The sequence below is a fragment of the Vitis riparia genome, chromosome 19 (genome assembly GCF_004353265.1).
Source record: "Vitis riparia cultivar Riparia Gloire de Montpellier isolate 1030 chromosome 19, EGFV_Vit.rip_1.0, whole genome shotgun sequence".
NCBI lineage: Eukaryota > Viridiplantae > Streptophyta > Magnoliopsida > Vitales > Vitaceae > Vitis > Vitis riparia.
The window spans coordinates 5961517-5987635 of NC_048449.1; the positions used below are offsets into that span (position 1 = coordinate 5961517).

General features: G+C 38.9%; 1 protein-coding gene across 1 annotated transcript in view; it reads right to left on the reverse strand.

Moving 5' to 3' along the window:
• The window catches only part of LOC117908487 (pentatricopeptide repeat-containing protein At4g04790, mitochondrial-like), a 49110-nt gene that overhangs the window by 8294 nt on the left and 14697 nt on the right, over positions 1-26119 (reverse strand). The window contains exons 4-9 of the mRNA XM_034822093.1: positions 23746-23925; positions 23271-23335; positions 19401-19508; positions 19118-19231; positions 6504-6599; positions 6275-6373 (exon numbers count right to left, since the gene is read on the reverse strand). Of these exons, the coding sequence (XP_034677984.1) occupies positions 6275-6373; positions 6504-6599; positions 19118-19231; positions 19401-19508; positions 23271-23335; positions 23746-23925 (662 nt within the window). The remainder of the gene's footprint in view (positions 1-6274; positions 6374-6503; positions 6600-19117; positions 19232-19400; positions 19509-23270; positions 23336-23745; positions 23926-26119) is intronic.

Sequence of the window (26119 nt, forward strand, 5' to 3'; positions counted from 1 at the left end):
CAGCCAAAACTTCCTACAATCTGAAAATTTTGATAGATGAGTAGCCATTCATCTAGCCCTTTGTGAGAATCCTTCCTATACATAAGCTAAAAACGGCCAAAACTTCCTACAATGGTTCCAATTCGTGAAGTTTTTTTCAAGGGTGGCAAGAAGATGGAGCTGCTAAATGACTCAAGGAAGGTACCAGATCCAGAGGACTCAACTTTTTTTGGCTTAGGATGTAGATAACTCCATATTCATGTCTCAGCTCATCAACTTCATGGAACCAGATATCAATCAAGGCTATATGTTTTCCCCCTACTGCTAGAGATTAATAGTAAGTTATGATACTTACCTACTGCAATATTGAGAATGATCCTCAGATTTAAGATCTGAAGTGCCAAGTTCATAAGACCAAGCAAGGCAACATGACAATGACTGCATATCAGAACGCCATGAATTGATAATGGCAAGCAAGAGATCTTTACCAAGACTCGTGAGTGAAAGTGTGCAACAAATAGTGCTAAGTATAAACGAGTGCTAGAAAGGAACAAACATTTGATTTTTGCAGGCCTGAATGCAGAACTAGATCAGGTTCATGGCCAAATCCCAGCAAAATAACTGAGGCTGTCTTAGTCATCGTCAAACCCCAGGCTTCCTCATTAAATGGGCAAAGGAATGTTAGAAAGAAAAATGATGACAAAGATTAGTTATGGTGCGATCCCTATAACAAATCATGTCATACAATAGACATATGCAGGAAGTTGCAGGGAAAGCCTCAGGGTTGGAGCAAAGGAAACAAGTTTTCTGGAAAACAATAGTCAAGGACTTCAAGCCACGGCTGAACTACCAAAGAATCAGGCCACTTGCTACTCAGGGAATCCAAAATTTCCTCTTTTACAATGGAATTGTGTATGTGGAGGAGGATTGGCAGTGCTAAAGAGGTGGACAGCCTATATATCCTTGAGGAGGAACCCAAAGCCATGAGGAATATATCATCTTGGGTGTTCACCAAAGTGAGACTTCTTTGCCTTCTAAGGATGAAGTCATATTGTAGCACTTTAGGTTCAGACATCCTTGTTTTGCTTCCCAAAGAAGTTGTTTCCCTTATTATTCAAGAATAAAAGTACTTCAGATTTTTAATTTGAATTTTCTGAACTTTCCAAACATCACAAATAAACAATCAAGTCCTTTTTCTATTGTGCATAGTGATTGTGGGGTCCTCATGTCAACAATATCATAGGTGCTAAATGGTTTATTACTCTCATTGATGACCACACTCGTGTGTGTTGAGCATATCTCCATAAAGATATATCCGAGGCTACTAAGACCTTTCAAAATTTTTATAAGATAGCTCAAATCAAGCCCAATTCATAATTTCATATCCTAAGGACTAATAATGGAAAAAAGCAACTTTCAAAAAAATTTTGGAACTTATCTTAGAGAACATGAGATTATCCATCGAACTTATTGTGTTGGCACATCCTAACAAATGGGATAATTGAGAAAAAACAGATTTACTAGTAGTTGCTAGGGCTTTGATGTTGTAAATAGGGGGTTTCAAAACAATATTGAGGGGAAGTCATTTTGACAGCCTCTTATTTGATCAATAGAAATACCCATTAGATATAAAGAATACATTCCTCCACGATGATCTAGAGGAGGAGGTGTACATGTAATTACCTCTAGGTTTTGAAGAAACACTCGGAAGGAATAAGGTTATGTAAGCTGAAAAAATCACTCAATGGTTTGAAACAATCCCCTAGGACTTGGTTTGAAAAGTTTACAAAATCTGTCCACAAGTTGGGATATGTGCAATGCCAAGATGATCATACTAGGTTCTATAAACATGCTGAGGGAGGTAAAGCAACTATTCTTATTGTTTACATTGATGACATTAACTAGTACCGATGTTATTCAAATGGAAAGTTTAAAGTGATTACTAGCCAAGGAATTTGAGAGTAAGAATTTGATGATCTTAGATATTTCCCTGGGGCCTAGATCAAAAACAGAAAATTTTCTATGATAACGAAAGTATACCTTAGACCTACTAAAGAACACAAGTATGTTGGAAGGCAAATTGGGAGACACTTCACTAGATACAAAACATAAACTTGGAGTAGCATTAGAGAGTACTATCGTGAGTTAAGGGAGCTATCAAAGGTTAGTCAGCAAGCTAATATATTTCTATCATACTACACATAATATTGCTTTTGTTGTGAGTGTGGTTAATCAATTTATGCATTCTCCAACAGAATTCAAGTCTATGGCATGAGGAATTTGTGAACTAGCTAAAGTTGCTAATGAAAGACTTAAGGCGGTTGATGATAATTCTATAAGGCTATATTGTAATAATATAGGAACTATCAATACTGCTTACGACCCTGCCCAACATGATAGAGCTACACACATTGAGGTAGACAAACACTTCATTAAAGAAAAGCTAGAGAGTAGCTTAATTTATATGTTGCTTATCACCCAGAAAAACAATTAGCTAATGTTCTAGCCGATGGACTTCCATGGTAACTATTTCATTCTATGATCAACAAGCTACAAATGATGGTTATTTTTTAACCAGCTCGAGTGGTGTTGAGAAAGTAATATTCTTTCCCATTCATAAGGAGGATCCTTAGGATTTCATGGTTCTTCATTTTTGTTTAGATGGTCAAATATATTTTGTAGAACCTCAGGTGCTACCAACTCTCCTAAAAGCAATTGCTGTTAAGTAAGACGTATACCCTAATCTTATAGTGCATTCACCCAAACGCCCACAACGAACACAAGGGGAGTTAATGGACACGGCCAACCCTTCGATCTGCCAACAATATTCCCCCCAGCGACACCCCTGAGGTTCGAACCCGTGACCTCGACTCTGATACCACTTGTTAGAAAAATTAGGCTAATTCAACCAAAGGTAATCCACCTTATAGGGGGGGTGAATAGGGTGATGGTGGTCTCTTTTTGCAAATTTAAATTATGTGAATGTAAAAGACAATTATATGCAAATATATAATAAAATAATATAAAAACAATTGCATATAAAGTAAGAGAGTAGGGAAGAGAGAATGCAAACAGAAGATTTTATAGTGATTCGGCACAACTCGGCCTATGTCCACTTTCCTTTAGCTTCAATTCCAAGCTTGAGGTTCCACTAATTCAAGGCTTCCAACACAAGATTTCAAGCAATACAATCGGGTTATGGTTTCAATCTACCCTCTTGGACTTTTGGCTCCAAGCACCCTTTACAATTCTCAAGAGATACCCCACTCTTGAACAACCCCTCAAGTGATACCCCACACTTGAGAATTCCTAAGTGATATCACACACTTAGACTTTTCTTCTCAAAGATTTACAAATGAAGATAGGAAATATTCTCACAAAATCCTAGTACAAAACTTTAGGCTCAAATGTACAAGAAAAACTATGATTGAAAGGTGCACTAATGATACGTAAGTTTTAAAACAATGGTGCACTCAAAAACACTCCTAAGGCTCAAATATATTCAAGAAAGGTTTAGGAAGGTTAAACTCTTGAAACAATGAAGATTGGAGCCTTTTTATAGAGGAAAACGACCAAATTAACCGTTGGGGGTTCAATCGGTCAAGGTAGGAGTTAACAACTATGCAGGCACCTAAGGTAAGGCAATCTATACATGAAGCAAACAACAATCACACCAAAAACAAACAAATAAGTAAATCCCCATTATACTTTCTTCATATAAGATAAACTTATGTTCTTATTTATTTATTTCTTTTCTTTTAACAAAATATAAAATAAAGCATAACCACAACTAAGCCATGCAAGTAAGTGATCAAGTGCTTTGCTTATGTTGGAGGTCATAAACAAAAATGAGGAACACATTTATGGTTGGGATCAGAACCAATGTTTTAAAAACCGGACCAGATCGGCCAGTTTGACTAGTTGGACCACTGATCGAAGCCTAGCATCCAGTCTAGCTTGGGTATTGAACCAGAGTACGTATTGAACAAGCTTCAAACCGGGCTAATCAGTGGTTTGAACTGTTGAATTGACAAACTAGTTTGCCGATTTTAGGCTCATTGTCCCTTAGTTCTTTCCAACCAAAACAACTGGGCCCAACCCAATGACACATTGGGTGTCTTTCGCTATAAGCCCACTCGTCACCATAAACACATTGTGATGAAGAAGGAATTTAAAGGTCTCATTAGTCTCACTTATTTTGATGTGGGATGCATCATTTTGAGTCTAAGAAAAATTTTTAAAAGAACAAATCATGGGTGTTGAACTTTGGACCTCAAATTCAAAGCATGAAGTGCATGCTACTCCACTACTTACATTTTATTATTCAATGATGCAAACAAATATAAAAATATATCCTTTACAAATATTTTGTAATATTCTTATCTAAATAATATAAATAAAATAATATAATATTTTCTAAAAATATAAAATTAGAATATAAATAACTTTTAATATATAGTTAAAATTAAATAATTAAATTTTCTTTCATTTTCAATATATTTACATTTAAACATTATACATATTTCATTTAATAAAATTAAAAATACTAATACATTGATTTAATTTGATAATATCAGCAATAAAAAATAAATATTATTAATTTTTAATATATTTATATGTATCTTAAACTTTTTTATAATTATGTTAATAATATATAAATTATATATTTATTACATTATCAGTTCGACCGTAGTTCAACCACCGATTTAACCACGATTCAACCATTGGTACGACCAATGAACCATGAATCGGTAACTTTTCCAGTTAACACCTATTTCTTATACTGAATGGAAGTGACTAAATAAAGAGTAAAATATGTTACTTGATAGCCAATATAAAACAAAGCCTCAATTTGAACCTAAATAGGTAAACGGTTTTTTGTTCTCAATGTTACTGTAGCAGTTCTATTCATGGTAATGGTACTGCAAGAAGTTACTGTCACAGTTCTCTTAACAACAACTGAAGAAGGGTAAGTATCTCCCCCAACTAATATTCTTCCACAAAATGACCATCATTCCAAAACCTTAAACTCATCTTTTAGCCCACTATGTACGGAACAAAACTAGGGAGATATTAGCTCCTAACATTCTTCCATAATCCTTTACCATCTGCACCGCTCACTGAAAATCGCCAATCTCCGCTCTCAACCCCATATTTGTGTCCCACACTCCACAAGCTATTTTCCAAAAGGGGCTTTGTTAAGGAGTTTCAACTTCTACAACCCAAACTCCCAATCCCAAGTACAAGAAACCACCCCCAATAAACAAGATAAATCTTTCACCCCTTCAAACTCATCTAACAGGAAGGATGCTGAGGCTTCCACAATCTATTATACACCAAAACCAGAATCAGAAAGTCATGAAATAAACAGGTAATTTCAACAAAGAGCATTAGATCAACATAGGTCTACCTCCTTTAGATAAATAATGACACTTCCAAGTGACCAATCTATGTACTTCCTCATCCTCCTATTGTACTTCTTAAATCCTAATTTATAATTATTATTATTTTTTCAATAGGTAAAAACAGAGTATATATATAAAAAAAGGAAAATTCTTAAATCCTAATTTAACATATTACTTCTTGTTTCTCATCAAAAAAAAAAAAAAGGTGGCCAATCTATGATCAAATCACTCTATAACAGTCATAAACTTGAACATTGGTTGTATAGGAAGGGCCAAGATTAGAAGTGGGTGAATTTCTCTTGTCGCAGCCCAATATAAATTGTCACTCAGGCAAATTCTAACTGCTATATTTGTTGAAAGCGTACCTTGTGGGCTTTGAATCCAATTTCAATTAGGTGGGTTCTTAATGTCTCTCATAATCTACGTCAAAATCACATCTTAACAGAATGTTTGATAAAAAACCAAAACTCATTCTTCAATTTTTCAAATCATTAACACTAGCTTTACATGGTCAAAACATCATTGACAAACACTATTACCACAATTAAGGCAAAAACTTGGTCTCCTCCACATAGATGCACTTTAGATGCATGCTTATGTATGTCTGTTCTGTGTATACAACTTTGAATGTTAAAATTCCTAAATGCCAGGTGCCCTAGGAATGGATGACAAGGAACAAGCTTCAAATTTTCAATATATAAATTTAAACCAGAAAAAGAATATATATATAAGAATGTCAGCTTTAAAATGCATCAGAAAACCATAAAATGCAATAGAACAGTGTTGTACCTCATACAGAAAACTATCCATTTGCTACCCTTCATGATAAGAAAATATAATAAAAGGAGAAAAATAGAGCAACAAAGTTTTCAATAAACCAAGGAAGTCACCTCCCGAAAGTACCCGCCCATTATTGCATTGTAAATGCCAGCTGTAGGTGTCAAATTTATTTTCTTCATATCTTTGAGAAGGTCATATGCACCATCAAACTGCATCAAAGGAGTAAAAACAAATATGAGCTGGTACATTTCAATTTTGGAACTACATGGTCTATCAAAATACCGAAAAAGAAATGGGTACATGCACATGCATGCATCCACGAACCAGATTTCTACTTACATCTTTCATTTTCACATGCAAATTTATCATGATTCTGAAGGTTTCACAATTTGGTTCCAAGCTCTGATGACAGATCACTGAATAGATTCGATGGACCTTAAGATTGAATGCAGCAAAAGAAAGAGCTCTCACATTAGAACATTCAAATACAATGAAAAAAGGCTTCAAACAGGAGTAAAAATTAGTAATGTGAGAAATAATAACATAAGTTGTCTTCCTGCAACTTTTTTAGTCGACACAAATATACTAAACTATTAGATACATTTAAATGAATACAATATCCCTCAACACACAGAATTTTGTGAAACATAACCCAAGTTTCATTCACGACTTTACAAATGAAATCCTAACCCAAAATATATGAATAACAAAAAACTAACAGCTAGAAATCAGGGCTTCTCAGTTAGATCATAACTACACTGGGATATCATCCATCCTGCAAAGAGTGTAAGAATAACAGTCTCCCTCTCAACTATTTCCATACTTGATTTGCCACCACACTGGATGACTGTTACCAAAAGCTAGAGACAGAAAACCAAAAAAAAAAGCACAAAAGGATATCCAGCATTGATTTAGGATCATGGTCGTGAAAATTTGTGTATGCAAATCATGTGAATTAATACACTGTTTTCCAACATGATATGAGTCAAAATGTGAAGTCCATAGCATTCATAAGTCAACTGCTAGGGGGGAAAACAAAAATTAAGCACAAAACAACATTTAGCATTATTTCATGATCATGATTGTGAAATTTTTTATATGCAACACTGATGAAATGGTTGGCTGGTGTTCTAGTGGTGTGAGGAATAGGGTTGGGGTGGGGTAGTGGAAGGCAATAAGGAGAAACTGGGAAGACCTTAAAAGTAGCACTTAATTTGCTATATGCAAAGGAGAGTGAAGTTCTGAAAGAATACTTGGTGCGGTAAATCATCCTTGAAAGTCTCCTTTCCCTTGAAGTTTTCTATAGTTACTTCAAAAGATGCTTTGGTTGCGGATTTGCCGGGAGAGTCAAGTGAGGGAGTGCATTGGAGAACCTAGGCAATTCTTATGAGGCTTCAAGAGAGGTCAGTGAAGAGGAAAGGGGAGGATAGGTTGTTTTGATTGTTTGAAGAAAAGAAAATTCAAACCTTTTATTTTTATTTGGAGCTAGAAAAAAGAGGGACTTGTCCTATGAAAGTAATTTAGAACTCATGGATACTAACAAAAGTGGGGTTCTTTGCTTAGGAAACAACTTATGGAGGATTTTGATTTTAGATCAATTAAAAAAAGGCAGTGATGGAGCATGGTAAATCAAAGGGTGAAAAAAATCAATTGATCACATCCTTTTCCACTATGCTAAAACAAGGACCCTGTGAAGTTTGTTATTTTTTTTTAATATAGTTAAAAATAGGTATGTATAAATTAGTGAAAGAAAAAGGTACACCAAAGTATACAGGACGTATACAAGGAGCACCTAAAGCAAGGCCTCAACAAAAAGAGCACAAAAAACACTCTTGACACTCAACAAGACTTCACCCACTCTATAAAATCAATCATCGAACCTTCACTTAAGTACAATCTAACCCAAGAAAAAAGATTATAAAGGAACAGAAGTTTTAACATTTGGTCATTTTATTCTTTATCTTCAAAAGCTTTTTGATTGTGTTAGTTAGCTATGGGTTCAGTTGTGCATAGCTGTACCCAGTTCAGCTATGTACAGCTGTGGGCACAGCTGTGATGTATAGTTGTGTATAGCCGGTTGTGTGGTTGTCGATTAGTTGTGATTTATTCTGTATAGTTGTTGATTATTTTGAATAGTTGGCTATCCTAAAATAGCCTTGTGTACCCTGTACTAGGGTGAGCTGGGTTTATTTGCTTAAGTTTAAGAATGATGTTCTACATGTTATTCCTCAATTTTTAAAAATGATTGCCACGCAATTTAATACTCAAGGTTTTTCACTCTGGCAATGGTTATGAGTTTGTGAATCAATCCCATACTAATTTATTCAAAGAAAATGGAATCCTCCACCAAACAACATGTACATACATGGGCTACAACAAAACGGCATAGCAGAACGTAAAAACAGCAATATTCTAGAGGTGGCCTGGGCTTTATGCTTTACTATGTGTGTTGCAAAATGTTTATGGGCTGAGGTTGTCATGATTGTTGTCTTTCTCATCAACCGAATGTCTGCTTGTGCCATTGATTATCAAACTTCTTTGTGAATGTTATCACAGTTTCATTCTATTCCTTCTGTTTTGAATCTTTGTCCCAAAGTTTTTTGTTGTATATGTTATATTCATATACACTCTCATCAAAGGGATAAGTTTGATCCCCATGCTTTTAAATGTGTCTTTCTTAGTTACTCTAATTCAGAAAAGGGTTATAAATGCTTTCATCCTCCTACACGCAAATACTATGTCTCCATGGATGTTCAATTCTATGAAGGGGAGTTATTTTTTCTAGGAATGTGTCTCTGGTTCCTCTTCAGGGGGAGATTACTAGTAAAGAAAAGGAAAGGTTATGGTTAGAAGAGAAGAGGTTATGAATTTCAGGACAAGGGGAGGATTCAATTGATTTGGGAAAGGGGGAGTCTTTTGACACACCCAACCCTAAGGCGGTTGTCTTTGCATTTGAGGAAAGAAGGAATGAAAGACCAGCCAAATTATTTCAACAAGGTTATACAAGGAAGAACAAAGATGCAACTGTCATACCCCTTCCAGGTTCCAATACTCTTCTTGATGATACTACCATGCCATCGGATGACTCTTATGAGACTAATCCTAAGGTACATGTTTCTTCACCTTTAACATTTGAAACTGCTACCTTGAATCCACACAATGGTGAATAAGGTAGGAGATATCATCTTCGTGATCATAAAGAACCTGATAGGTTGGGTTTCTAAAAATCATCCTCTAATGTTGTCTATCCCATTTTTTATTTTGTCTCTTTTTTTGATAGGTAAAGAAAATTCATTAAGAGCCAAAAGGCTAGAGAAAGGGTATACACGTAGTATACCAAGTACAAATCAGCAAAAAACAAAAGGACGAGCAAGCCTGACCCTTACTTGGTGGCTAGCCAGTCAACGAAATCTATCAAAGACAATGTATGATCCTCTATGTATACCCTAACCCAATTCACAAAAGTGTACAAAAAAATGGATTTAATATCTTGATCGTTCCTCTCAATATCGTCGAAAGCCCTTCTATTCCTTTCTTTCCAAATGGTCCACATTAGGCAGAGGGGGGCAGCTCTCCAAGCTTTCTCTCTTTTCTTGCCCACAAAAGAACCATGCCAACCCAGGAGGTTTCTTTTCACAGAGGAGTGCATCACCCATTGCACCCCAAAAAGGGAGAAAATCAAAAGCCATAACATTCTAGCTTTTTCACAGAATAGAAGAAGGTGATCTGTGGTTTCCTCCTCTTGTTTACACAGAAAACATCTGTTGGGAATGCTCCAACCAAATCTCTTCAGGCGGTCAGTGGTGAGGAGCCTGTTCCAAGCCGCCTCCCACCCAAAGAAGCTAGCCCTAATTGGAACCCAAGGCGTCCAAATAGTTCTAGCCGGGAAGGGGGGCTTGGTGTCCCTTGAAAGTGAACTGTAAAAAGACTTGACAGAAAACGTCCCATTCTTGTTCTCTTTCCACCGGAGTAAGTCCTCTACACCTCTTCTAATGGTCAAAGGATGAAGCTTACATAATAAGCTTTCTACTTCTCCCACCTCCCAATCATTAAGGTGCCTGTTAAAACGAAGTCCCCAGCTTCCCCCAACTTCATCTTCCTCCCAAGCCTCAGCTACCCAGCCTTCTTTGTTGACGGAAAGATTAAACAAGATGGGGAAAGCTTCTTCCAAAGCTTGATTTCCGCACCACAAGTCCTTCCAAAATTTCACTCTAGTGCCATCCCCTATGGTGAAGCGGGAATGAGAGCGAAAGTTCTCCCAACCATTTCTGATAGCCTTCCAAACTCCCACCCCATAGCGGTCTCTCACTCCTTTGGAGCACCAACCCCCCTCTTGGAGGTCATACTTACTAGAGATAATTTGCTTCCAAAGGGACTCATTCTCATTAGCTAATCTCCACAACCACTTCCCAAGGAGGGCCTTATTAAAAGTAGATAGACTGCGAATGCCCAGGCCTCCTTTCTTTTTAGTAGCACAAATAGCCTTCCAACTCACCAAGTGGGGTTTATTCTCTAAGGCACCACCGCCCCATAAGAAATCCCTTTGGATCTTTTCAAGCCTTGCGCACACTTTCTTGGGGATCACAAAGAGGGAAAGGAAATAGGTTGGGAGACTAGAGAGGGTGCTTTTTAGCAATGTGAGGCGGCCACCTTTGGAGAGGTATTGCCTTTTCCAGAGAGACAACCTTTTCCTGAATCTTTCTTCCACTGCATCCCACACCCTAGTAGATTTGTAAGGGGCTCCAAGGGGAAGACCCAAGTAGGAGGTAGGTAAACTCCCTATCTTACATCCCAAGACCGACGCAAGAGTCTCCATAGGGATGCCTTCCCCCACTGGGATGGCCTCCGTTTTGCTCAGATTGACTTTTAATCCTGAAATCGCCTCAAACCACATGAATGTCCAACTAAGATAATGCAACTGATCTGCTTCGGCGTCACAAAAGATTAAGGTGTCATCGGCAAACAGGAGATGGGACACAAGCAGCCCCTCTCTTCCTCTTCCTCCCACTCTGAAACCCGAGATAAAGCCCCCATTTCTTGCACAAGACAGCAATTGGCTAAGGGCTTCCATGGCAAAAAGGAAAAGATAGGGGGATAGGGGGTCTCCTTGTCTCAATCCCCTAGAGCTACGAAAGAAACCCGTGGGACTTCCATTGATGAGGATTGAGAAGGTAGCCGTAGAGTAGCACCAATTCATCCACTTTTTCCATCTATGCCCAAATCCCATCTTAGTCATCACATCCATGAGAAAGTCCCACTTGACATGGTCAAAAGCCTTCTCAATGTCCATCTTGAGAAGGAGGCCCGGATTGTTGCCTTTCAATCTAGAATCAAGGGCTTCATTAGCGATGAGAACAGCGTCCAAAATCTGTCTCCCATGAACGAAAGCATGCTGTGTATCTGAAATCACCTCCCCCATCACTGATTTTAGTCTATTGGCAAGGACTTTGGCAAGCAATTTGTAGACACTCCCTACTAAGCTGATTGGTCTGAAATCTCTTAGGTCTTCGGCCCCCTCTTTCTTAGGGATGAGCAAGAGGAACGTGGAATTTAAGCTTCTTTGGAAAGTCCCATGGAGGTAGAACTCTCTAAAGAGGCCCAAAATCTCTGGTTTAATAACGTCCCAACAAAACAACCAGAAAGCCATTGTGAACCCATCCGGTCCTGGGGCTTTGTCACCACAGAAGCTGCTTAGGGCTGCAAAAATTTCTTCCTCTGAAAACATAACTTCTAGGCTGCTGGCCGAACCTTCTCCCAGCTCCTTGAAGTTAAGGCCATTGATACTAGGCCTCCAATCCCCTGAATCTGAGAGTAAGGCCTGGTAGGCCCTACATACACCTTCTTTTATATCATCCAAGGAAGAGAGATTCACACCATTCACTTTGATCTTAGACATGAAGTTTCTTCTTGCCTTAGCATTAGCCATTTTGTGGAAATATTTGGTGTTTTTATCGCCTTCTTTTAACCAGATTTCTCTTGACTTTTGTCTCCAAGATGTTTCTTCCAACAGAGCCCATTTCTTATAGTCCTCAAGAGCCTTGTTTTTGGCCTCCACTTCTCCAGGAGACAGAGGGTTCTCATTCTCCTTGGCCTCCCACTGCTGCAGGCGAGAGAAGGCCTCTGCTCTATTAGAAGAAACGTTGTCTACCACCTCTTTGTTCCAGATTTTAAGGTCCTTCTTAAGAGCTTTGATCTTCACAGCGATGCAATGGCTACTATAGCCTTCGACTGAATAGCCATTCCACCAGCTTCTTACTAGGTCTTTGAAACCATCTAATTTCAGCCACATATTTTCGAAACGGAAGGGACTTTTGCCTGACGAGAATCCACCAGCTTCTAGAACTATGGGGCTGTGATCCGAGACCAAGCGAGGGAGAGCAGATTGAGTGATGGCAGAGAAGTGGTCCTCCCAAGGTTCTGAGATTAGGAAGCGATCCAATCTAGAGGCAGCTTGGGAGTTCAAACCCCCTATCCAAGTGAAAGGACCTCCAGCCAGATGGAAATCCCTCAGCCCCAGCTCCTCAATCACTTCAGTAAATCTCCTCATTTCCGCTGTGAATCTAGGGGCATTTCTTCTTTCCTCTGGAAATCTTACAGCATTAAAGTCCCCCCCTATGCACCAGGGGTCTTCCCAGAGGCCACGGATGGCTCCAAGCTCCTCCCAAAAATCTTCCTTTTCACTGCCTATCACTGGCCCATAAACTCCAGAGAAAATCCAAGAGAATCCATCAGCGCAGTTTCTAAAGCGAACAGAGATGGAGTACCCCCCTCTTTCAATCTCTAACTTCTCCAAGACTCTGTTATCCCAGAAGAGAAGGAGACCTCCTGCCGCACCCCTAGCGTCCACTGAAGCCCAATTGAGAAATCTTCCTACTCCCACACTTTTAACCAATTGCGGAGAAACTTCTTTCACCTTCGTCTCCAAGAGGCAAACCAAATCTGGTTTTTGATTCCTCACCACTCCCTTAATCAGATTTCTTTTTGCACCATCATTAATCCCTCGGACGTTCCAACAGAGAATTTTAATTCTCATTAATCAACTGGAATCAAATCCCAGGAGCTATGACCGGATCTTTTGGTTATCCCGGATGTCTCCCCATAACTAACAGAGCATTCCAATCTTTTTAACTCTCTTTCAAAGCGGGTGGTGCAAGATTTTTTCTTCTTCCTTCTCTTGCAGAGGGAATTATTTCCAGTCCTCAGCTTCAGTTTCTTAAGCAAGGCCAGAATTTCTACTTCATGCCCTTCAACAGGCATTCCCAATACACTGCTAAAATGAAAAAGCTTGGAGATCTCCTCATCTGACCATCCTTCTTCACTTGGATGAGCAACCGACGTGTCTCTCTGCTTTGCCACGTCAGTTTCCGGATCAGAGCTCGGTGCTTCCGTCAGAACCACTGTCGACCCGTCTCTGAGCATCATGGACAGAGGGCTCGGCGTCGCTTCCTCTTCCCTTGTCGTCAATTTCCGCTGACTAGAGCATCGACCCTTACCCCTCTCAAGCCCCGAATCCCAGAATGGAGTAGAAGAAGAGGATGGCTCCCCTCTCGAGGAGATCAGGGGTAGAGACAGGGTACCTTGTGGATCTCGAGGTTGGGCAGGAGAGGAAGGCTCCTTCACAGGCGGCGACTCATCCGAAAGGGGCGACGCTTGCCTTTGGGGTGATTTGCGATCTTCGACGGCGAGGGAGGGCTCCATCGCTGACGTCGACGCATCCAAAAGGGGCGACGCCTGTCTCTGGGGAGATTTGCAAGCTTCGGCGAGGAGGGAAGGCTCAGCCGCTGGCGTCGGCATGTCCAAGCGGGGCCATGCTTCCATCTGGGGAGGAACTGCGAAGGTAGGAGTCGGAGCGGGGGCTTCTCTCCACCGGCTCGACGAACACTTAGGGCTTCCTCGCCCAAAGTCATTAAGATGGGCTGGATCGAGGGGCTTAGGGGAAGACCCCAAAGAGGCTGAGTCTTGGGCCTTCCCTAGCCCAGGCCCAAAGGAGGCGCCACGAGTCAGGCCCGAATGGACCAGGGCGTCCAAACATTGGCCCGTCTCCACATCACGGCCAGGGGGCAGCCGGCCCGTCTCATCTTCGTGGGCTGGGGAAGGGGTAGCAGCTGCATCAGTCTTGTCCGTGGTAGGGGCACCACTTCCCATGACCGGCGAGGGCAGCTTTTCAGACTGCGGGAGGACAGAGGAAGAGGGCCGGGAGTCCACGCTCCCCTTAGCGCGTGAAGGGCTCACCTCGTCTTCCCCAATCTTCCAAACACCAGACCCGTGGGAGGGGATCACAGGGGAGAAGCAGGGCTCATCTTCCCACCATAGTTGCAAAGCAAAACATGAGGTTCCAGCAACCACCTGCAGCGAACTTGGGTGTTGCCATCCTCTGGTTTCGACGAGGACTCTGGCCCACTTGAGGTTCCGACGATCAGCAGTGTTTTCGTCCACGGCCACGAACCTCCCACAAGAGTCTCCAAATTTCTTGAAGAGACTTCTGCCCCAGAGGTGCAGAGGAAGACCTAAGATTCTGACCCATACGAGGCGCACTTCCCCTCTAACTCCCTCAAGGCATCCCACGGATGGTTTCCATTTTTCTAGGCAGAAGCTTCTACCTCTGAAGCATCTCGACCCTGAGTTAAACACTCTCTCTGCTTCGTCCTCAAATTCAAACTCCAGAAGCAAGAGATTTGCTCTCATATTTGACATCCAAAGATTCCCTTCCAAGAACCATGAGTTCTTCGCCCACGACCCGAAAGCAACAGGGTCCGGAAGACGATCAGAGTCACCTTCCCAAGAGCCCACGAGGCATCTGCCCAACAATTCCTTGTTCCTGTCCAGAGTTTCTTTCTCCATTTCTAGCCAGATGGCATCGCGAGGCGCGGGGCAATCCCTAGGAGGAGATGTGTCTCTGACTACACTACTGCTGGGTGAAACCTGAGAAGGTAAGAGGTTTTTCAGCAGGGCTCCTTTCCATTGAAGGGGAGAGACTCCCAAACTTCTCAGTTTGCTAGCGAGAATTTTCCAGCCTCCTACAAATCCTCTCCCTTCAGGAAAAGCCAATGAAAATCTTTTGTTCCCCGCGTCTCTTACAATGCAAAACAAGAATCTCCCTGCTCTATTATTCCGGATCTCCAGGCTGTATTCTCTATCTCCTTCCGACCATAGCTTCCTGAAGGGGATTCTTTCCTTTAGCCCACAACATGCCTCAACCCCTTCAAGCAGCAGAGCTAAACTTTTCCCTCCAAATTTGACCCATGAAGAAAACTTAGGGCCTCTTTCACAGATCTTACCGCTCACTTTTCCTTTGTGTTCTTCTATGCTAATCTCAAAAGTCTTCAACTCCACACCAAACCAGCACCTACCAACAGGGGATGCTACCGGCATTGTTCATCTAAGGATTCTAGAGAGACGAGAGGCAGCAAAGAAAACAAGAAATGACACCTTCGAGAATGAATGTTTTTTTATTTTGTCTCTTATCATCACCTATCTAAGACCCACCTTGCTTTTGCCCTTCAGTCATCCTCTGGGTTTATTCCTAGTAATTTTCAAGAAGCCCTTGAAGATCCCAAGTAGAAGTCTACTATGGTAGAAGAAATGAAGGCTCTCCATAGGAACTCTACTTGAGAGATGGTCAAGCTCCCTCAAGAAAAGAAGACAGTAGGATCTAAGTGGCTGTTTTCAGTAAAGTACAAGTCAAATGGGACAACTAACAAGTAGAAAGCTAGACCAATTGCCAAGGAATACACCTAGACTTATGAAATTGACTCTCAAGAGAACTTTGCTCTTGTAGCCAAAATGAACACTATTAGAGTCATTCTCTCTTGCGGTCAATCTGGACTAGCCATTGTGACAATTTAATGTAAAAAATGTCTTTCTCCATAGTGATCTGTTAAAGGAGGTGTACATGGCCCCCCCTCCGAGGTTTACACCAATAGGAGGCAAGGTATGTAAACTAAAAAAGACTTTGTATGGATTGAAGCAATCATCAAGGGCATGGTTTGGTTGGGTGAGCTACTTGATGGAGTATGGTTTTAAACAATCGATGGCAGGTCACACTCTCTTCTCTAAGAGAGATGGTGATGGCATTACTTTGCTTATTAATACAATGATAACATAATTGTTACAAGTAGTAACTCTACAAAAATAGAGAAGCTTCGAAGCTATCTAGCCAAGGAATTAGAAATAAAGGACTTGGGTGCTCTAAAATACTTCTTGGGTATTGAGGTGGTCTCGGTCCACTCTTCCTCTCACAACAGAAGTATACATTAGATCTTTTGGTTGGAACCGGTAACTCTGCTTGCGAACCTATAGATACTCCCATTGAAATAAATCATGGCTTGTCTGTCTACCATGATCAGATTCCAACAAACAAAGAAAAATATCAGAGACTAGTGGGGAAATTAATCTATCTAACCCATACTAGACCTGACTTGTCATATGCAATTATTGTTATAAGTCAATGCATGTATAATCCAAGTGACCGACACATGAATGCAGTAAATCGTATCTTGACCCATCTGAAGTCCTCTCCACGTAAAAGGTATTATGTTCCTCAAACACAAACATCTAGCTATTGAGAGTTGCACAAACTTTGACTTTGTTAGACCTAGATTAGATAAAAAGTCTACCTCAAGGTATGTGTCATTTGCAGGAGGAAATTTGGTGACTTAGAGTAGTAAGAAACAAAATGTGGTCTCATTGTCTAGTGCAGAAGCTAAATAATGTGCACTCCATCATGCAACTACAGAACTTACTTAACTAAGAATTCTCTTAAGCGAGCTTGGGTTTGGTCCCAAGAAACCTATGGTGCTCTTTTGTGATAACACGACAACAATTGAGATTGCAAATAATCCGATACAACACAATCGAACTAAGCATATTGAACTTGACAGGAACTACATCAAGGATAACCTGATTCTGGCATGATAAAGGTCCCCTACATCAAGAGTGCAGATCGGTCGATGGATATGATGGCTCATGTTGTTACTAATGGTCCATTCCATGCATCATTATCCAAGTTAGGCATGTGCGATATCTATGCACCAACTTGAGGGAGAGAGTCAGCTCTGTACAGTTGTAGGTACAATTGTGTTCAGCTCTGGATACAGTTGTGCGTACATCTGTGCATAGTTGGTTGTGTAATTGTCAATTAGTTATAATTTATTTTGTATAGTTGTCGATTATTTTGTATAATTGGCTATCCTAAAATAGTCTTGTGTACGTTGTAAAAAATACCCTTGAGATATATGAGAATGTTCATTCAGCAATTTCTCAAGTGCATTCTCTCCAAATTGTCAAAAAAATGCAAAGAAGAGCAACTTTCTACACCTTTTTCCTTCTCCTCCCTACATGAGTCATGCCGAAAGCGTAACTTACACCAAAGAAAGGATCACCTAATCTACACTAACTAAGAAAAACAATAGGTGTTATAGAATACTTGCTTTAAAGCAATGAAGAAGTGATCAATAGACTCTCCCTCTTGTTTGCACAGATAACATCTATTCACCAATGGTCATCCTCTCTTTTAGAGATTATCTAAAGTCAAAACTCTTCCTCAACTAGTTTCCCATGCAAAAAAGTTCACTTTGGATAAAAGCCACAAATTCTAAATAATGTTTATTGGAAAAAGGACCGGTCTCCCCACTTCCAAAACCACATAGAAAGATTCAACTAAAACAATCCATTTGTAGAATCTTTCCAAACCACCTTGTCATTATCATCCCTTCTAACCAACTTCCCTCTCAGCATGGAGAGAAAAGTCTCAACAATGTCTAACTCCTAATCATTAAAGTGCCTAGTGAAGCTCAGGATCCAATGTCCCAGCCCTCCTATGTCATCCCACAACTCCACTACCTAGGCCTCTTTCGACAAAGCCAATGCACACAAAGAAAGAAAGGAAATACACAAGAGCTCCTCCTCACACCATCTTTCCATCCAAAACTTAACCCTTCTATCATTACCCACTTCAAAGGAGGTTCTACTAAAAACAAGATCTTCTTCCTAATGGCTTTACAAACACCAACCCCATAACCACCCCTAAACTTCACAAGGGTGCCAACCCGCTCCTTCTTTCTCATACTTCAACTCTATAATCTGCTTCCAAAAAGCATCCCCATCAGAAATATATCCCTAGCTCCACTTACCAAGGAGGGCCTGATTCAGGAGAGAGAGACTTCTAACTCCCAACCCCTCCTTTCTCTTATATGTACAAACAATTGACCAACTAACCAAATGAGTCTTTTTCTCCAAAGTCTCACCTCCCCAAGGAAAGCTACTTTGAATCTTCTCTAATCTCAATCTAACCTTTCTAAGGATTACAAATAAAGATATGTAGTAAATTGGCAAGCTCAATAAAATACTTCTAATCAACATAAGCTTCCCTCTTTTTGAAATATAATGTTTTTTCCACAATGATAGTCTTCTACAAAACTTCTCTTCCACTTCATCCCAAATTGATTCTAATCTACAAGTTAGCATGGAACTCTTATGAGAAGAACCATAGGAATGCATACAAGGTTGCCCCTTTCTACTTGTTCTGAATCATTTGGAAGGAGAGAATTCACAAATTGTTTTAAAAAATGGAACAATTAGAATAGCTTCTCAAAATCCTGTTCCTGCAATCTCTTTGCTTTGGGCAAGAAGGTTCTAAGATGAGACTTCAATGACCCTTTTTTTTTCATATCCATTAGATCTTGTTGGTTGGTTGGTTGGGTTCTAGTTAACAGAAGAGAGCTATTTTTTTTGTTATCCCTTCTATTTCCTTGTCATTTGGTGACATTTGTAAACTTTTGTTAGGCATTGTTAATAATATTTTTACTTTTCCATCAAGAAATTAGAAAACATGGTATATGCCAAGATTTGAAGTATATAACACTCCTAAATTTATATCAACATGACAAGGACACAAGACATAATTATCATATGATATAAAGGAGAGTGGGAGAAGTAGAAAGAATTCAACGTACCAAGTTAAACTCAAAGTTCTCCTCACTTGCACGTAGTATAGAATGGAACATCTCTATTGATAAGGTTAAACCTGCTTCACACATTTGGTCAACTATATCAAGAGCTGCATGCACCTACATTGAAATAATTAAAAATATAACAAATTTCAACAGAATCTTCTAATGAACAAATAGTAATAAGGAACCTGAAAATTCTACTCGTTTAAGTCATTGGAATAGAGAGGGGAGGAAGAAGGAAGGAAGAGAAGGTGAGGGGAAGGAAAAAACTCTGATAAATTCATACCTTGAAGGAATCGCAACAATATGTAACAAGCTTATTATATGATGTGGATGAAGGTGTCACAACCAGTTGCGCATGCAAGTCTTTGAATTTTAAAATAACATCTTCAACCTTCAATATCCAGCAGTCACTTGTAATGAGATATAAAAGCCTTCAGATAAACAGCATAAATGAAACCAAAAATACTAGTATGGGGAATTTCTAAACACCCAGCATCTTCCAGTTAATGAAATCAATATTACAACTTCAAATAGCATGGAGAAGGCAGATAGACTGATACAAAATGCATATACCATCGCAGTCCAGAAAAAAATAATTCCAACACTCTTTGACAAATTGAATAGACAAAATAAACTCGTAACAATTTCCAACTTTTGATAAAGCATTTGAAAATGAATAAAATCCATGAAATTCCAGAATTTTCATTTGGATATCAATCCAATTTCAGTTTTATGTTCAAAAGACAAACAGAGACACAGCTTGCATATCTGCACACACATCCTGCTAAAATGAGAACATTTTGGAAATCCATAGGAAATATACTAATTTTTTTAAATCTCAGATATAATTGACTGCCCTTGCATGAACGCATGCTAGCAGTTTTTGTAGTTTGAGCATCAGGTTTTCGATAAGCAAACAAAGGATATATTAAAGGACACCTAACCAAAAGAGGGGACAACCTATGTACATGGGGGTTTATAGGAGTGCCCAAAAGAGAGAATAAATCGAATCACCCATCCAAAAAAGGGGTAAAAACTAAAACCAACTATCCACAACTCAGACTATTTTTATTTTTTTTATCAGAAACGAAGAATATTGTATTAATAGTAGTAAAGATACAAGAGAAGGATGAGAGGTCCTTCCCTCAAAATACAGAATTTGATCAAAGTAAAAATACACCCCTCTAAAGAAAATTATATACAAAGATAATCCCCAACTATCTCAAAGTTTTGAATCACAAACTGTAGTCCAGTTGAGTTATAAAACACTAAGAGGAACTCCTCTAAAAGCAACAAAACTAGAGGCCCATAGAGAGGAATAGAAATGAAGTAAATCCCATAACATCCCCTCCGATCTCCCCTCATCCTCAAAAATCCTAGCGTTTCTCTATTGCCACACAATCCACAACAAAGTGAGGCAAGTGATTTGCCAAAGTGTCTTGCCTCTAATTGAATTCCCCAAACCTCTAAATGCAATAATCATCATGTCCTCGATAGTGGAACCCAATCCAACCTTGCTAGATTGAAGAGCTTGTGCCAAAGCCCAATAGTTAAAGGGCAATGTAGAAAAAGGTGGTCAATCAATTCTCCATCTCCTTTGCATAGCATGCACCACTAAGGACAAAGGGATTCACAGGGTCTTCTCAACTACAACTCAGACTATTTATGAAATCCAACAGTGTACAATACTCCAACTGCAAAGGGACTCCAGAACATTCCACAGCATCTTAACACAGTCTCCTTCAATTTTTTATCAGAAAGCACTTTCTCCTTGAGAATCCAGGCATCATGCTCTCCAATTGCACCAAAACAACAAAGGTAAGCCATTTGTCATACCTTCCACTAATGTTGGTCCAATCCTAGATTCTTCCATCCCCAACAGAAGATTTTTACAGAAACCAGAAAGTACCCACTGTAGCTCATACATAGTCCATAACATGTCCCATAGCTGTCTGGTTTTTTTACAATGGATACGAATGTGATTTGCTGATTCTTCTTTAAATTCACAAAAGATCATATTTGTTTACAATTGCCCACCGTCTCCTCGTAAGGAGATCAATGGTTAGTATATTTCCCACACTTGCCTACCAAGCAAAAAAAAATTAGTCTTTAAAGGAACACAAGTACTCCAGACTTCTTGAATACATAAGAAATTATAAAAAGATTTCTACTGGAATCTTTTCTTGGAGCCTAACAGCCTGAATGAGATCCAAGAACTCATCCACCTTCTTCATCTCCTAATCCTAAAAGTGTCGTATGAAATCAAGGGATGAGTGTCCTCCAGCCTCCCCAACCTTCTACATCTGACACTTCAGCATTTTTGGACAAACTGAAACTGTAAAGCATAGAGAAGGCTACTTTCAAAGGGCAGTCCCCTAGCCATCTACCAACTAGAAATAAGTCATCAGCCCATTCCTGACCAGAATAGAGTTTTTAAGGCTGAACTGTTCCCATAATCTTCTAATATTTTGTTTTTTGATCAGTAAGTAATATGTATATTCAAAAGAGGCGCTAAAGAAGTGACTCAAATAGTTACAGTATAGAACAACTCACCCCCTTACAAAAGAACCCAAGCCACTATGAAAGCACAAAAAACCCTCTCCCATAATCTTCTAATATATTTCCGCATTCCTGCACCAAATGCCTCATGCTAATAGCATGAGAACATGACCAGTACAAACTACTAATATTAATATTGTCCATGCATATTTATCATTTCATGATAAATTGCTGATCCACATGAACCACTAACTAGTTAGCCAAGTTAGCTTTTCAACAGAAAGAATGTCTACACCACTAGAAAGCCCAACGATCATGTGAAACCAAATATTTTACAGTCTAGCCCCTTCTACCCTTACAATTTAACCTTCTCTGTTGCCCACAAACCCCAACCCAGGTGACAAGGGCTTGTAGTGGGGCTGGAAATTCAAAATAGACAAGTTTCCAAGCAAAATGTGTGTCTGCCTGTGTGTGATTTTGTCTTTTGAATTAAATAAGTCTTAACATGTTTTTCTACTATATTAAAGTTATTTTCCTTTTTGTTACTAATATTCCAGTATTGTCATGTTTGCATGATGAGCTAATACCATAACAAAGAAACCATTACCTTTAGCTGTGTGTCATGGAAATTTCACAATAAAGACCACATTCCAAAACAAGCCATCTTCAACCCACACCACATAATCCCCCATCAAAGCCTCTTGTCCACATCAAAGATGCCGGAATTGATCCATACAAAAAGCTAGCCACATAAATGTAGTTCCAATGGTCATCATGCAAAACTTTTCCTTCCCTTTCAATGAATGATAAAAAAGATATGTAGCCATCGCACCTCTTAGCCCTGACGTTCAAAAAGGACTTCACTCTAACAACCTTCTTCCAAAACTGATAACAAGGGGTTCACTTTACTAAGTAGTTGACCAAACAACCATGAGTTGCACAACTTTCTAGCATCATTTCAATTTTCAAATCCAGTAGTAGCATTCCTCTGTCATCTCCTAAACTCATTGTATATTAATATAAAATGCATATCTATAAGGATTGGTTATTAACTCTTAGCCCATCAAAAAAGGAATGAAATTTGGTTGGAATCATAACAAACAACCAAACAACAAAGAAACTCTCACCAGTTCACTAGGGAAGACATCAATACCATTGTCAAAAAACATCACTAAGTTGAGAATATCCCTAAGATATCAAGTACCATACGACCATCAAAAACAAAAACTTATGATCTATTTGGTAACTGTTTTTGAAAACTGTTTTCTATTCTATAAAACAAACAAAAAACAAGAAAGTACGTTTGACAATCAAAAAACATAAAACAATTTCCTGTTTTTAAAAACAAGAAACAAGATGTTTTCAAATAACATCTTTTAGTTGTTTTTACTTACTTTTTTATAATTAAAAACATTTCACCCAAATAGACATTTGTTCTACAAAACATCAAAAAACAATTTTTGAAAACTATTCTTAAATACTGTTTTTTAAAACTATTTTCGAAAACAATTACCAAACAGGGCCTTAATGTAAGCAAAGGTTTAAGCATCTTATACATAAAAACATAATGAAGTTCCGATTGCATTTGAAGCAAAAAAGCCTCAGAAAATCATGGCATCAAGGACATTACCAGCATTCATGAGAAGTTCCTCACCGCTAAATTTGGCATATTACTAGCATAATAAAAGATGAAATCTGAGATCTCTTCTGCTCCATAATCTGGATTTTATCAAGATCACCACATTATAATATATAAGACAAGGAACCACAAAAGCAAATACAACCTCAGTCTGCAGTCAAATTCTGATGTTCATAAAGTACAACAGGTTCCAGAACCTCGGTAGCTTATCCATAAAATGATTAAAAAATTGTCAGAGATAAAATTTAAAATTTGTTCAGAAAATAGCTTCATTAAAATTGTAGATAACATTTATTGGAGAGGAAGATACTAGAATTAGAGCACATACAAGGGAACATGAACTTTAGGGTGACACGGACCTTCATCAGAAACCCAGATCTCTAATTTAATTACTTAAAAAGTTAAAACTACTGAATCTTTTAGAAACCTGAACGCACTAAAATAAAATCAAATTGACAATTTTGTTATAAACACATGATCATGAGTGTACCGCAAGCTTTGAATGCCGAAACAAACTTCTCCATAAAGGACGCCAGAGACAGCCTCCCCAAAGATTTAAAGATACTTGCCACATAGTCCACTGATGAAACTTTCGTTATGTCTATAATTTCTAACACTTTCAAAAGCTCCTCCTTCCGGCCACTTTCACAAAGTGCTAAGACATAATTTTCTGCAATATAAACAGTATCTGGTAAGATATTGTAATTCAAAATGGGAAAAACTGATTGACTATTATTATGAAAAAGAGGTGTCATAACCTTATCAAAAAAAAAATGAAAAAGAGGTGTCATAAAATAACTTTGTCTTCAGGAATCTGTTCAATTTTAAGAGGATCTAAAAGTAATAAAAATTATAATGATATTGACAGCAGCAAGGCCCTATGAAGATCAAGAATCTTGAATTGTTTTAGATAAATGGCAATTGATATAAACAAGTTAACAGTGACAATATAGAATAGAACAAAAATCCAAAATTAATATTGCATATCACCAAAGCGAATGACTAAACTATTCAGATGATAGCGAGCAAAAGTTGACAAACTAACAAGTATCAGCCTTTTAAGATATAAGTAAGACTTGGCTGGAAAATAAAGACATAAGTATTAAAACTCATATCAATGAATAGTTTGTTTCTTAAAAAAAAAAAAAAAAGTATGGATTATTAGAATTACAATATGAATGATACTATACAACTGGATATGTTATTAGTACTTGTCAGTCTGCAGTATTTGTAGCATTTTTTTTCCTAAGTAAGAAAAGTATTTGCAGCATACTTATACCATGTGCTTTGCTTTCCTTTTTTTTCTTTTGATAAAAAACTAACCATTCATGGATATCAATTTTAGATACAAGTGAAGGATGAGATATCCTTTCAAAATACAAAGGACGATCAAAAGAGAAAATCTAACAAGAACAGCAAAATAACTAGATTGAACAAGTATGAGACAAGAACATGTATGAAAGATGCAGTAATGTACAATTCAAAGGGGTAAAAAAATCCCCTACAAAAGAAGCAACCTGCTTGACTCCATGCTTAGCTAAATGATCAGCAATCTCGTTAGCTGAATAAGGGAACCAAGTAAGGGAATAATCCAAGCTGCTAGCCAGATCTGGAATTTTACGAAGCCATATGTTGTATTTCCATGGACCTCTCCCCAACTTAGACACCCATGAGACAACTATGGCAAAATCTCCCTCCACCAAAAAATTTGAAAGATCCAAATCCTTCACTTGCAATAGGCCCTCCAATAGAGCTAAGGTCTCATCCTTAATAGCTGACCCACTCCTATCGATTTAGAGAAAGCTCTCAGTACTATACCATGGTGATCCCTAATCACACCTCCAATTCCTAACTAACCTAGGTTACCTAGAGCACACCCAACAAAATTTAACTTAATTGAACCTAATGGAGGTTGTTAGATAGTGTACAGTTGTTTAGGTTATTTACTTTTCCTTTTCCTTTTCTTTCCTTAATGTATTGTGGGTCCCACTAACATGTATATATATATACCCAAGTCCAATGTGTATTATTAACTATTTTTCAATAACAAAAATTAGGGATTCTCCCTTTTCTCTCTTTTCACATGGTATCAGAACCTAGGGAGAAAAAAAAAACCCTAATTATTTCCAATTTATCTGTGAATCAATTCTGGGAAACCTTTCAGTGACCGTGTTTCATTCCGGTAACCTTTCCCATCTCCTAAAGCTTTCCGATCAATTGTATCGCCGTCAGAAAACTCTCACCGCCGTCAAAAAACCCTCACCGCAGGCAACTTTTCCGGCAACTTTTTCCGACAAAGTCCTTTTCCGACACCGACCATACCATCAGGTGCGCAAGGAGGAGATCTTCAAGTTTTGTCAAAGCACCGGAGGCAGATTCTAAGCCACGTGCCGGTGCGTGAGGGCGCGTGGAGCACTTTTAGGCCACGCGCTTCCACCTCCAGCCTCGCCTGATGCTGTCTAGCCACCCTCCATCTATGCTTGTGCCATCCGAGCCCTAAAAGTGCATTTTTTGGGGTTTTTTGTCTCCGCTGGCCCTCTAAACGGCCTTTCCGGCGACCTCCGGTGACTTCCTCTCCACCCCGAGCCCTACACGTGTCTTAGGAAGTGTTCTTCTACCCTTCCAGTAGTACCACATTTGTTTTTCTTTACTATTTGGTCTCTTATAGCCGCGGATCCTCGGTTTTTCTTCGTTCAGCCGCGATCTGAATCCATATTAGGGCTCTCTTTGATCCAAACATATTTCGTTCTCCAGATAAGTAAATATGGCTACTAAAAGTTCCATTTTTTCCTCTGTCATATCTGGATCTCCTATGATTACTTCGGAGAAATTGGTTGGCAGTGAAAATTATTTGTCCTGATCTG